This window comes from Scyliorhinus canicula, chromosome 15, assembly GCF_902713615.1.
Source record: "Scyliorhinus canicula chromosome 15, sScyCan1.1, whole genome shotgun sequence".
NCBI lineage: Eukaryota > Metazoa > Chordata > Chondrichthyes > Carcharhiniformes > Scyliorhinidae > Scyliorhinus > Scyliorhinus canicula.
In genome coordinates this window covers 23,778,132-23,792,434 of record NC_052160.1, presented here as the reverse complement: position 1 = coordinate 23,792,434, position 14,303 = coordinate 23,778,132, and the positions used below count along the sequence as shown (strand labels likewise).

At 41.6% G+C, this 14,303-nt stretch overlaps 1 protein-coding gene across 2 annotated transcripts in view; it reads right to left on the bottom strand.

Moving 5' to 3' along the window:
- Window positions 1–14,303, bottom strand: part of baiap2l1a (BAR/IMD domain containing adaptor protein 2 like 1a) — a 167,350-nt gene that overhangs the window by 66,263 nt on the left and 86,784 nt on the right. For both annotated transcript variants that reach the window (XM_038819842.1, XM_038819841.1), the window contains exons 7-9: window positions 5,414–5,566; window positions 4,868–5,017; window positions 646–787 (exon numbers count right to left, since the gene is read on the bottom strand). In XM_038819842.1, the coding sequence (XP_038675770.1) occupies window positions 646–787; window positions 4,868–5,017; window positions 5,414–5,566 (445 nt within the window). The remainder of the gene's footprint in view (window positions 1–645; window positions 788–4,867; window positions 5,018–5,413; window positions 5,567–14,303) is intronic.

Sequence of the window (14,303 nt, the reverse complement as noted above, 5' to 3'; positions counted from 1 at the left end):
ATCTCGGTAGTGGGATCTCCTGGTATTTACTGGTTGTGTTGCGCCGTATGCCTTTTGGGCGAAATGAGATCGGTAGATCTTGCCTGCTATATTTTGTTACAGACTAAACTATATAATATCCAAGACTAAGCATAAGGAAGTTATTTCTTATGTTTTGCCCTTATGCTTTCTTCAGCACCTAATTCTGCCTCCTAGAATTTTCTATGCTGATTTTTTACCAATTAATTTTATTGCCTCCAGCATTATAAAAGTTGGAGCTGCATTCATCCCCTTTAAATTCCATCCAATCTCCATCAAGAATGAAATTAGCTTCTTCAGTTACCCAAGATTGGAGGTTAGACCAAGAAAAAAAATCAAAAGCTATCATGCGCATTGAACCAGCACATATTCGATTTCTAAAGACCCATCTATCAACATTTTTGAAATCACTAAAAGAAAATCTCAGTGGTAGTTGAAGGATGGCAAATAGTGCCTCTTTCATTCCCTTGTGACATCAAAAGGTAGTATAACCAGAATTCTTTGCTTGTGTCACTCTTCAAAACACAAACATGTCACTTTTATTGCGAAAAGATCAAATCAGGTAACATTAATTAGATTTCAAGAAAAGCTTATACCTAGCAACATTTGTTAAATACTATTCCTTACCTAATACATCAGTGCTTCTCTCAATAGAGGCAATGCGTTGAGCAGTTGGGTTGTTGAACATATCTGGCAGAGGACTTTTTTGAACTCTTCCAGGAGGAGCTGGCGGTATTTTTAAATTATTCTGTAATGCAGGGTCATGTACCTAGGAAACCATTTTATCATTATTGGTTTGTTCACATACAATGTTTAGAATGTTGCACTTAAGTAGCTTCTGAGTTACAGTTTCTTTCTTTTGGTTGTGCATGAAAACACGGGCCTGATGTGCCTCTTGCTACATCAAGTTATGAACCAGGTCACCAGAATGGAAGCAAGCTCATATGTATCCATATTAAATAAAGGGGATACATTTAATTTGTGTAACTACAGTGTCCTCAGCATGGCATTAATAACCCCCCCAAAAATTAAATCATCATCGGTATACATATATATGGTAAGGGGAGGATACTGCCCAACTACCAGGGGCTGGTTTAGCAGAGGGCTAAATGGCTGGCTTTGAAAGCACACCAAGGCAGGCCAACAGCACGGTTCAATTCCCATACCAGCCTCCCCGAACAGGTGCCGGAATGTGGCAACTAGGGGCTTTTCACAGTAACTTCATTTGAAGCCTACTTGTGACAATAAGTGATTTTCATTTCATTTTTTTTTTTCATTTCACATCTGCACTTGAACTTCTGTAAGCCTTCAGGGAGGTTCCTTGCAAAAGCCCGAAGCCAGTGAAAATTCAAGGAAAAACCTGGATATGGAAAAGAAATTGGCAGAAGAAAAGGGAGAAAGAATTTATGAACCAAATGAGTTTCCTAAAGCAGGAGGAATAGTGAGATTTGGGATATGGAATGGGTGTGGTGGTGGATTTCAGGGTGTATGGTCCAGATGGCTGAAGACAGCCAATACTGGGGCAAAGGGATGGGGATGTACAGGAGATCAAAGTTGAAGGAACAGAATTCTTGGAGGATTGTAGGATTGAAGGAAGTTGCATAGAAGGGCAAGGCCATGAAGGGAGTTACACACTAGGTTGAGGTGTTGAGGGACTGGAAGCCAATATAGCTGAGTGAGTACAAATGATGCAAATATGCGTGGCATGGTGGTGCAGTGGTTAACACTGCTGCCCACGCCGCTGAGGACCCAGGTTCAATCCCAGCCCTGGGTCACTGGCCGTGTGGAGTTTGCACATTCTCCTCGTGGCTGCGTGGATTTCACCCCACAACCCAAAGATGTGCAGGTTGGGCGGATTGGCCACACTAAATTGCCCTTTAATTGGAAAAAAAAGTAATTGGGTACTCTAAATTAAAAAAATATGATGCAAATGAATGCTAGAAGTGTGAAGAAACACACACACAAAATAAATCGTTAAGTATAAAGTGCAGACTATAAAGGACAGAATTTCTCTATGATTTCTCAACAGCTGCAACTCCTCGTTTGCTTTTAGGCCCTTCAATGTTCCAGGCAAACTAAACTTTCATTGGAGTTTCCTAAACAACTATGTGACCAGTCATTTAAAGATCAATCTTCCATCTTGCAGTACTACCAGTTTTTTTCATAAATCCTACATCATATAGAACCGTCACACTGATGTGCTGCTTCTAACATCCTCTAGAAATGTTTGATCAAATATTTATTTTGAACTAATGCATTCTCTTTAGAATTCTACTAGTCAATGAACTTCATAACCTGCTCTAATCACAGAAAAACACCCAGTACCAAATTATGTGCACTTAGAATGTTAAGATTTTTAAGAAGATCCTTCAAGAAAGATATTTTTTTTCAAACAAAATCCTTAACTGGCAAAAGTAATTTCAGCAAAAGTCGTACCAGGGAAAGGATGCCTTTCAAATCCTGGATGTGCATATGATTACTTAGAAAATAGATTCTTCATATTCTAAGCACCCAGCGTCAACCAAAATAACATCTTGCATGAACAGTTTTAAATTTCAGTTAGAAATCACACAATTATGGGCAGAATTTTCTCATTTTTGCACAAAGTGCTGGCTGAGGCAAGAAACCCGGTTTGCAGATTGCCAGCTGCATGGTTGGCTTTTCTCACCAGCTAATCCAGCAAAAGAAATCTGCAGGCGTGGCCCATACCACCATGTTGGTGGAGCAGCACACCATGGCGGGTTGGAAAATCCGGCAGAGGACAGCATGAACATCATTTCCACCCTGTTAATGGGATGGAGTTAAAGGCTCGACCTCCCACACCAGATTCTCTGCAACGCCAATGGGAAAACATGCCATCGTGAAACACGTGCGTGCAATGTAGAGTGCAGATGTCGGGATCCATCTGAACAATATCCGGGGCTGTCTCGGGAGTTAGGGATGGAGGCTGCCTGCAACCCTGGAACACCATAGTAGTGGGTCGGGGGTGCATTTGTAGGTGGACCTCCCATATCAGGTGTCCTGGAGGAGGTCCACCTTCCATCCTCAGAATGTTCCTGGACATCCATATTGTTCTCAGGAGATCCATTTTCTTGTGTCAAGAGTGCTCCCGGAGATCTATCTTCAGTTTCAGGATATCCACCTTCGTCGTTCATTACTGGGTCAGTGATGTTGGATGCCTTTTCAATATGGTACTAACACACCGGCGGACTACACACCATCCAGTCTTGCCCCACCACCGAATAAAGTGTGAAACATGCAGTTACATAATTAATGAGATGGTGGCCGGAGGATTTGGCGTGTAAGCCCGCTGGCCCCAGTGGGAAACATTCCACATTCCCTGACCCCACCATGGCACTGAGTCTCAAATTGGAGAATTCCAACCTTGATGAATCAATCACTATATATTAATTATATATATATATATATATATATATTGGGTGACACGGTAGCACAGTGTTTAGCACTGCTGTTTCACAGCACCAGGGTCCCAGGTTCGATTCCCGCTTGGGTGACTGTCTGTGTGCAGTCTGTACGTTCTCCCCGTGTCTGCGTGGGTTTCCTCTGGGTGCTCCTGTTTCCTCCCACAAGTCCCGAAAGACGTGCTTATTAGGTGAATTGGAAATGCTGAATTCTCCCTCTGTGTATCCGAACAGGCGCCTGAATGTGGCGACTAGGGGATTTTCACAATAACTCCATTGTAGTGTTAATGTAAGCCTACTTGTGACAATAATAAAGATTGCTATTAATTTATCAGTAAAAATTGGCATATGAAAACTAATGTCCTTTTTCCAACAAGAATGTTTTGAGTATTGTAGATGAAAACATTCTGTTCTGTCACAGAAACCCTCTTGCCAATAGCACTTCTCTATGGGTATTTATTACAGATATTTTAATAACAAAGATCGGTGTCTCCTATTTGATACTTTTTAACCCAATTGCTGTTTGTATAGAATCACATGCCAGACATTCCTGAGTAGAATAAATATTTAATCACAAAACCTCCCCATATACTTTTCTTGAGTGAAATGTCATTTCACTCTTGACCATGGTTTGAATTCAGTCCACTTCTATCTCCAAGCTCTAAGAGTTAAGTGTCGTTAATTTGGCACTTCAAACCATTTTCCAGTGGGGCAAACCAGCAGATATTTGCCCCGAAAATTAATTAAAACAAAGGCAGTCAGGTGGTGTAGTGGTTAGCACTGCTGCTTCACAGTGCCAGGGACTCGGGCTCGATCACGGCCCAGGTCACTGTCCGTGTGAAGTTTGCACATTCTCCCAATCTCTGTGTGGGTCTCACCCCCACAACCCAAAAGGTGTGCAGGTTAGGTGGATTGGCCACGCTTAATTTCCCCTTAATTGGAAAGATTTTTTAAAAGGCAATGGCACTCTCATAGAGGCAATGAGAAATGAAGAAATTAACACTGGTGCAGTTGGAATTAGATGTGAAAATCCTTCCCTCATCTTCAAATTTATATAATTTTGCATCATTTTAAGTTATACTTGCCCACCCACAGCTCACATTCACTTCCACAAATCCTCCAGCACGATTCTAGTTTCCTGCCCCTCATCATTGGTAATCTCTATTTTTCCTGCATGTTGGAATTCCATCCCTAAACAGCTTATAACAACTCATTCTATTTTCTGAAAATACTTTTGCTTTACCATACTTTTTCCTCCTATGCCTTATTCTATCTTAATTTTTGTCTTCAGCCTTGTAAAGACTAAAAAGAGGAATGTGGCAAAAGTACAAGACGTTTTTGCTGTTAAATGCAATCTTCAATCTATTGCTAATTTGGGAAGAGGTTTTAAATAAATGATTTCCCCCTCCCTAAAATCAGTCACTCACAGTGTATCGTGTTATCAACGGAGAAGGTTGAGGAGTTCTGGATATATATGATGGGGGATTGTCATCTTCACCCAGAAATTCTGGCACCTTTGTGGCATCAAAACATTTCTCCCTCCATCTGTTTAGTTTGGCATTTAGCACCTCATTGGCCTAAAGTGAAAAGAATATATAATGGTTATGAAATTAAAATTATAATTTTGAAGACTTTTTAAAATCAAGAAGCACTAGATGGAATTAATTCTGAAGCTTATGATTCATGCTGCGCAGGCACCTGCAACCAGATATTCTAGGAACTGCCTTTTTAGAGAGGGGAATGCAAGTTGAATTGTAAATGCATGATTTTTCAGTTCCATCAGAAGTAACACTTTGGGTACCTCTTCTTTTGCCTGAAGGACAATCTACCCTTAAGCTTTGTAAAAGATGAAGTGCATTTTCAGTTTCATACTGAATGGCGGCATAAAGTCTGATCACAATTTAAATTCGTTACCATTTATTTCCAAAAAGAGCATTACTTCAGTATACTTGCAAAAGTTCAATCAAACATACCTTTTCATGGTAATTGCTCAGATCTTGGGAAAAGCTGCAATGTTTGTCCACCAGGAAGCAGAACCGTCTCTTTTCCTCAAGTAAGGCCTCTTTGCAACCTTCAGTGATGAATCGCTGAATATCATTTTCCCTTGTACTAATGTTTGCTAAGAACTGGGAAAAAATACAGATATCAATTTTCTCTATTTCAAAAACAATAGCAATTTTTAACCATGTCATAATCTATTGCAATTCTGGTTTCTTCCAAAATCCAGCTTCTATCATGTTTCTGGATATTTTTGACAATTTTATTATAGCAAACATTTGGAGAGTTACTTTTAATGTAGACTTCTTTATTAAAAAAATGCATGTGTATTCTCATGAAAGAGAAAAAGGATAAGGGCATCACAGTAGTGCAGAGATTAGCACTGCTGCCTCATGGCACCGAGGACCCGGGTTCGATCCTGGTCCCAGGTTACTGTCCATGTGGAGTTCGCACATTCTCCCCGTGGCTGCAGGGGTCTCACCCCTACAACCCAAAGATGTGCCGGATAGGTGGATTGGCCACGCTAAATTGCCCCTTAATTAGAAAAAATAATTGGGTACTCTAAATTTATTTTTAAAAATTAGAAAAGAGATAGCAATTCAAATGATGTCTGCTGAAAGATTTCTACTAAATTAAATTAAAAAAGCAATATTAAACAATCAGAAATGGGCCTTTCAAAATTGAAGTATGCGTGAGGGACATGAGGAAAAATCTATCAGGGACAATCACAGCTAATTTAGTTCTGAAATATCACAATTTAGGAAATCAGATTAGGACAAAGGCAACATGTCATTAGATTTAGAACAAAATACCCCTCCAGTCACCTCACATAGTTTACATTTTGTTTGATGTGATTGCTTAAGATTTTTAACATGGAGCATAGCCAAATGCTTTCTGTAATAATAAACATTTTTGTTCTAGTCATAAGTGGTATACTTTCCTCAATATAATTCCAGACATACCAATTTGTACATGATTTTTACTGCTTACTCTGAAAGCCATTAATAAATCAGCTTGAAAGCAGGATGCAAACGGCCTAACTGTTTCCTGGATTTATTTGAAGGACAGATGACAGTGATACAAACCTGCACCTTCTATAAAATGTGGGTATTTTCATTAGCTGGAGCTGTCAAGTTATGATGAAGCTTACATTTTTGGGGAGAAGAAGAGTAGTTATTGGGGATGAAAGGTAAAACATAATTCAAAAATGTCAATATGCTAAAGAACCCTGGCTCAAAAGACCATTACGTGAGTATCAAAGTCACAGGACCGCAAATTAGTTTTAACAAAAAGAAAAAAATTATAAAATTTGAAAAGGTGGATTATTACACAATACTCATTTACTCCCCTTTTAATTAAGCAATTACACACAGGTTTTAGGATTAATATGGATTACAAAATACATCTTGGCTACAATGGTCTCATTAAAGCACAAAGTCCCTTTTAAGCAAACAAGATGACTATAATAAAACACACTCCTATCTGAACCCAAGTGAATGTCTGTGTATATCTTCTCAAAACCCCCCCTGATGATTCTAATACCCTGAGACACCTTGTTTCACTAGATTCCACACGAGTATTTTCAAATTCCACTTTCAAAAGACACACTTTCAAATCTTCTTTTAAATTATGCTTTCTCTCTCATTGCTTCCATTAAGGATTCACTTTCAGGTTTTACATTTTACCTTCAAAGGTTTCCTTTGACTTAAACAAACTCCGAGGCCCAGCCACCGATTTCCACAATTATTTCAAATCATGTCTCCCAAATACAGCGTTGGTGGAACTCAGCGGGGTATCGCAATCAGCCTCAGTCAGGGCCGAGAGTTAGGAAGGGGAATAGAAAGCTAGTTTACTCTTTCCCAAATGTCATCCAGAAATATCTGTTGGAAGTGTGCTTCCGTGGATGTCATTTGAGGACAAGGTAAAAATCGAATGTGATGGCTCCTGTAGTTAAGTAACATCTGCTACTTACTACCACAGTACACCAGGATAGTTACTTAGGCAGAGAATCACAAGGGAGAGAGATTCCCGTGAACTACATCCCAGAGGTTGGCGTGGGGGTAGGGAATTAGTGGAGGGGGGGGGGGGGGGGGAGAGGCGTTACTGAAGTTTAGTAAATACAGGGCTTGACAACGATCAGTCACAGTATGAAAGAAACAGAGTGGGGAAGAGTGAAATAGGTCAAAGGTATCCCCTTATAATGTTCACACTTTTGGTTGCTGTAGTTAGCCTATTTTCTGGACCAGAAATAATCTTTTCTCAGTCCGTGCCAATTCTCTACCACACTTAACAGAAACAGAAAATGGCACTGCCTTCCACATTGGTCAATTGTACTTAATAACGTGGCTCCTTTTTTTAACTTGAATCTGATTATCATGTAAGTAGGAGATATTAATTTCCTGTCTTTTAGCTAGATTCTGATCTCTGCTGATTAAGTAAAATTAGTTTATCAAATTCCACTTTATCACCTACAATAATCACAGTTTGAGAAAAGTAATTTTGCTGTTTGGAGCAGTTTGACTTTGCATCATAGCATACTATGTCTGACCTGGAAATGCTTATGCCAGCACTGTGCATGAAAAGCAAAGTATTTTGTTACCGCCACTAGCATCTTTTATATTAATTAACAAAGGAAACACACACACACAAACAAAAGAAATGAATTCAACAGCACTGGCAAGTGAAACAGTTGCGACACTTTTGAAAACAGAAAAGGTAATAAATCATGGAAATCTCTCCAACAAGCTAAACATTATGGGTTCAAATTTACAGTTTCAATTACCATCACTTAGTACAGTCTGAAAGATACATCATTCTGAAGAAACTGAGGTCTTTCATCAAATCAAGGAATGAAGTCCAATTAATTGTGAAGCAAAGTAAGTACCATGCGAAAGTGTTAAAAGACAGTCTCAAACAGCTCTCAGCCTTAATTCACACCTTGTGCATGAAGTAGATTCAAACTCAACTACAATAAACATAAGTATTTCACCAAAGTAATGCAGTTAATTATTACACACAAATTACTTGACACATTCATTTATTTTATTGTTCAAATATAGTTAGAAACTATTTATCTTGCTGGAAGGTCCATTGTGTTCGACACAATTCACAGGATAGAAGTCACATGGAAACTTCTTTATTTTTATTGACCACAAGCATAACTCCTATCAGATGAACAAAGAACAATGTTGTCCAATATACTGGACACCAGTGGCTATTTGGGAATACAGATATGGCTTATTGTATTTCCGATTAGCAAATAAAAATGAATAATCAACAGTGTTGTTGACATGCTTACACAGCTTATGCATATGTACTTTAAATGTTTTGTGCATTTACTGGCTAAATGGCAAGACAAAAAGGAGAGCATGTTTGTATTTTATAATCATTGAGTGTTTTATTTCCTTGGTCACTTGCTAGGCGTTTAATATATAGTTGTAGAATACATTTACATATCATATGTGACTGCAGTAAAGTAATAAAACATTGTGTGTGGTTGAAATGATGCCGCTGTAGCCACGGCAGAAGTTACTCAGCAATTTATATTGGAAAACATTGACACATAACACCAATACCACCATGGGGGGGGGGGGGGGGGGGGGGGGGGGGGGGAGAATACCACCATGGGGGGGGGGGGGGGAGAAGAGAAAAAAATTGATAAGCAAGTGGGCAGCACAAGTGGATAGCACTGTGGCTTCACAGCACCAGGGTCCCAGGTTTGATTCCCGCTTGGGTCACTGTCTGTGGGGAGTCTGCATGTTCTCCCCGTGTCTGCGTGGGTTTTCTCCAGGTGCTCCGGTTTCCTCCCACAGTCCAAAGACGTGCAGGGTAGGTGGATTGGCCATGATAAATTGTCCTTAGTGACCAAAAGGATTAGGAGGGGTTATTGGGTTACGGGGATAGGGTGGAAGGGAGGGTTTAAGTGGGTCGGTGCAGACTCGATGGGCCGAATGGCCTCCTTCTGCACTGTATGTTCTATGTTCTCCAAGTTGCAATTGATGGAAATCAGCAATAAACCAACAACTTGAATGCGACCTTTCATTTAAAGCAATACTCTCAAGTCACTTCCGAAAGAAGAAAACATTTCAACCAAACATGTAGGTTGCAGGGAACCTGTGTAGGTCAATGAGGATAGGGCTGAGATGATCAACTGGGTTTTTCGGTAGGATTAAACACATGGAGAAGATTTTTTGGATGAGTTGCAGTTAATGGAGGGTAAAAATTCACTGGTGAGAGCATTTATTCAATTTGGAGGTGATAGATAATAAAGTTTTCAGCAATGGAGTGCCTGAAGTAGAATCTGAGGTAGACTATGTCGTAAAGGGGCAATAGGACATGGGATTTAATATTCAGTTTAAATAGAACACCAAGGTTATGAACCATGTTGGTTGAACCAAAGCTTGTCTGAGGAGAGGAATTACTCAATTCCCGTACCAGCCTCCCCGAACAGGCGCCGGAATGTGGCGACTAAGGGGTTTTCACAGTAACTTCATTTGAAGCCTACTTGTGACAATAATCAATTTTCATTTCATTTCATTTCAAGGGAGAAAGAGTTCAACACATTTGATTTCCTCAACACGTTGCATGCTTGGTTACAGTGCATGTTCTACTCCAGATTGGCCTTTGGGCAGTGGATAGCACTGAACCTGCAAGGAACAGCCACTGTTCAGACAGCGTGCTGAGTTTGAAAAATCCAAGAGTGAAGCTACAGGAAAGTTTTAAGCTCATTGTTGAGTAACTGATATTAGGGACCATCTATAAATAGCTGAAACTTAAATAACTAAATAGGGAAAGAAACTGGGAGAAAAAGTTCATCAAGAGCAGAACCAGATGGTTAATAGGCTGGAAGAAAGGTGGAGTGCAAGTTTACATCTCTTGAGGAAATCTAAATAGCTACTTGGTAAGTACAGTTGGGTAAATAGTTACTACTACTACTAATTATTACTGTTAAAATATCATTCTGTGATATTAGCACGGTAGCATCGTGGTTAGCACTATGGCTTCACAGAGCCAGGGTCCCAGGTTCGATTCCCGGCTTGGGTCACTGTCTGTGCGGAATCTGCACGTTCTCCCAGTGTCTGCGTGGGTTTCCTCCGGGTGCTCTGGATTCCTCTCACAAGTCCCAAAAGACGTGCTATTAGGGGAATTGGACATTCTGAATTCTCCCTCCTTGTACACGAACAGGCGCAGGAATGTGGCGACTGGGGGATTTTCACAGTAAAACTTCATTGCCGTGTTAATGTAAGCCTACTTGTGACAAAACAAATTATTATTGTGAGAAATATATCCTATAATAACAAAGAGCAGAGGAGAAGGGCTCGGGTTGAAATTGTTTGATATTAAAAGGATTCTTTTAACTAAAGGGAAAGACATGGCAGGAGAGCTCCAAACTGCAGTTAGCTCTTCTTGCTCCATGTGGGAGACTAGGAACGCTTCCAGTTCCGAGGACCAGCATGTGCGCAGGAAGTGTCTCCAGCTGCAGCTCCTGGAATCCCGAGTTTCAGAGCTCGAATGGCGTCTGGCGATACTGCAGAGAGTGTCTGAGGATACTGCAGAGAATATCGGGGATAGCACGTGTAGAGAGGTGATGACACCGCAGGCTGAGACTCTACAGGCAGGCCGGGAATGGGTGACCACGAGGCAGAACAAGAGGAATAGACAGGCAGTGTAGTAATCTCCTGTGTATTCCCCTGCAAAACAGATACACAGTTTTGGAAACTGTTGAGGGGAATGACCGTTCAGGGGATAAAAGCAGCAGCCAAATTCATTGCTGCACAGGGGAGGAGCAAAAGACATAGAAATGCAATAGGAATAGGGGATTTAATTGTGAAGGGAATGGATAGACGTTTTTGTGGCTGCAAAAGAGACTCCAGAATGGAATGTTGCCTCCTTGGCGCTAGAGTCAAGGATCTATCAGAGCAGTTGCAGACATTCTGAACAGGAAGGGTGAACAGCCAGTGGTCGTGGTACACATTGGTACAAACGAAATAGGTAAAAAAAGATGAGGTCTGAAAAGCAGAATATAGGGAGATAGAAAGCAAATTGAAACATAGGACCTCAAAAGTAGTTATCTCAGGATTACTACCAGCACCACTTGCTAGTCAGTGTAGAAATGCTGGTCGGTAGGGGCTAGTTTAGCACAGTGGGCTAAATAGCTGGCTTGCAATGCAGAACAAGGCTAGCAGCGCGGGTTCAATTCCTGTACCGGCCATCCAAACAGGCGCCGGAATGTGGCGACTAGGGGCTTTTCACTGTAACTTCATTGAAGCCTATTTGTGACAATAAGTGATTATTATTATTAAATGGCAGGACATATAGGTTGAATACGTGGCTGAAAAAATGATGAGGGTTTCAGATTTCTGGGGCATTAGGACTGATTCTGGGGGAGGTGAGACCTGGAAAAACCTATGGGTTACATCTGGTCAGGACTGGGACTGATGTCCTTAGTTGGGTGAAGGGGTGTGTGGGGGGATGGGGAGACAAAGGCACAGTAAAAAATAGTAGGGATGGGACAAGGAACATAGGAAGGACTAGCCTTAAGGTTTTGTACCCGAATGCTCGGGGGAAAAAAATGGATGAATTAGTTACGCAGATAGATGTAAGGGGGTATGATATAGTTGGAATTTCAGAGATATGGCTTTAAGGTGACCAAGGATGGGGACTAAAGGGAGAAATCACATTGCTGGGAGTTTTCTATAGGCCCCCTGACAGTCCAAGATAAATAGAAGAGCAATGCAGGTAAATTTCAGAGAAGTGTAAAAGTAATAGGGTAGTGATAGAGGGTAGTTTCAACTTCCCCAACATTAACTGGCGCAGCCATAGTGAGAAAGGTTTAGAGGGAGTGGAAATTTTAAACTGTGTCCAGGAGAATTTGTAAAACCAGTATGCAGAGGGCCCTATAAGAGAGCAGGCAGTCCTGGGCTTACTTTTAGATAATGAAGTCTGTAGCCACCCAAGATGGACACTGGGCTACAAAATGGAGAACTGCTAAGGCTGCAGGGAGAAAACAGTCTTAGCAAGGACAAGCAGTTTGCAGAAGGCTAATTAGCATTCTGCACATACAGAAACCAGTTTATGGCCAGGTGCAGAATCTCAGCTAAAGGTGTAAATGGCAACAACGATTTGCATAGTAATGAGGTGATTCAGATCTAGGCCCACACAATAGAAACATTTAGGTTTGAATGGATACTTTGAGTGGACGCCCAGACGAAACGGCCCCATAAGTATCCATCACAAAGCACCATAGAAACCGCCCCACCCATCGAGAAGCGACCCTCAGATTGGGGGGTTTGGAAAATATCGATTGGGAGAAGACCCAATCGATATACAGCAGGTAGAGACCGCCCCGAAGAGGCACGGACTTTGGGGGGACCTATAAAAGTAGACCCCGCACATGGTCCGGTCTGTTGTCTTGGCTCCGGCTCTCTGCTGTTTTCATCGCTTTGCTGATACATCGCATCCTGACTCCAGCTCCATCACCAGCCGTTGAGCCACCAGCCATCAAACTGTAAGTTTCACCACGACGATCGCTACGTGATCCAGACTCGCTAGACCCTGACGACCTTTAATATCTGAGAGTTGCAGACCAAGAACGGGACGAAGGCCTCGCTCCCTGACCTTGCCTGTTCCTGTTTAGATGAGTATTTTAGTCGTTTAGTTTAGAAGTAACTTAGTCTCTTTAGCGTATGCATGTGTATTTATTATATTTGTTATAATAAATATCAATCGTTTGAACTTACTAATCGGTGTACAGATTTATTACTTTGAACCTGACCTTGATATACTTGTGAGGTGTCTAAATACGGCACCTGGCGACTCCGAGCAGAATTACATACACAGAGCTGTAGTAGTGTTAAGCACACGGCCTTTAAACGGAGGCGTGTTAATACACTCCAATAAAACGCGTAATACACTCAAGTAAAAAGTGCAACAAGTCGGACAAGTGGTTCAAGTATCAGTGGGGGACTGGAAGGAACTGGCTAAATTATAATCTGTTTCATATTTCTTTTTTAAATCCATATCCTTGCAATGTTTCAGTTTTTGTTTTAAACCGCAGACTTTGATCAAACTGAAAACATCCCATGTCTAATGTACTGGCTCAGGTCTCCCCTTAATGCTCTGTGGCATAGTCTGTGATGACATTTTGATGGACTTGGCAAGCAGCCAACTGATGCTTCCAAGATTCTGGTACATCTTTTGTTCTTGTTTGGAATTTATTGAGCTTGTGAGAGAGTTGCTGGGAGATTCTGAAAACCCAAGTCAGCTCCATTTTGTTTTATCAGTTTGGCCAGTCTTGGAAAGCATCACACAACAAGACACTCTGGGCTGGATTCTCCATAGCCCCAAGCCGAAATCACGTTTGGCGCGGGGGCGGAGAATCCACATTCAAGCCGAAATCGGGCCTGGCGCTGGTCCGGCGATTCTCTTGGATCCAGAATTGGCGTGATCGCGGAGTACACTGTGTGGCTGGGGGTCTGTTGACAGATCCCCCAGAGGAGACTTGAAGATTAAGCAGTTTCTCAACGGGCTGGACATATCAGCTGTGGGGGAGGAAAGAGGCAGGGACTGGAAGCACCACTAGAACTGGTAGAAGTCATGGAGAGCATCAACTTCATGCACTTCTATAAAAAAATTGGTGGCTGCACTGGCCCCGTCCCTGCAGGAGATGCTCAATGATTCACTATCGAGGAGGGACCCTGCCGCCCACACAGGCACAGGCATCGATATCGCTAATCCCTAAAAAAGGCAAAGAACGAACAGAACGCGGGTCATACAGACCCATCTCACTCCTAAATGCTGACACCAAAACCAGCCAAGGTCCTGACAAGGTGACTGGGAGAGTTGCATGTTAGAATTGTGGCAGAG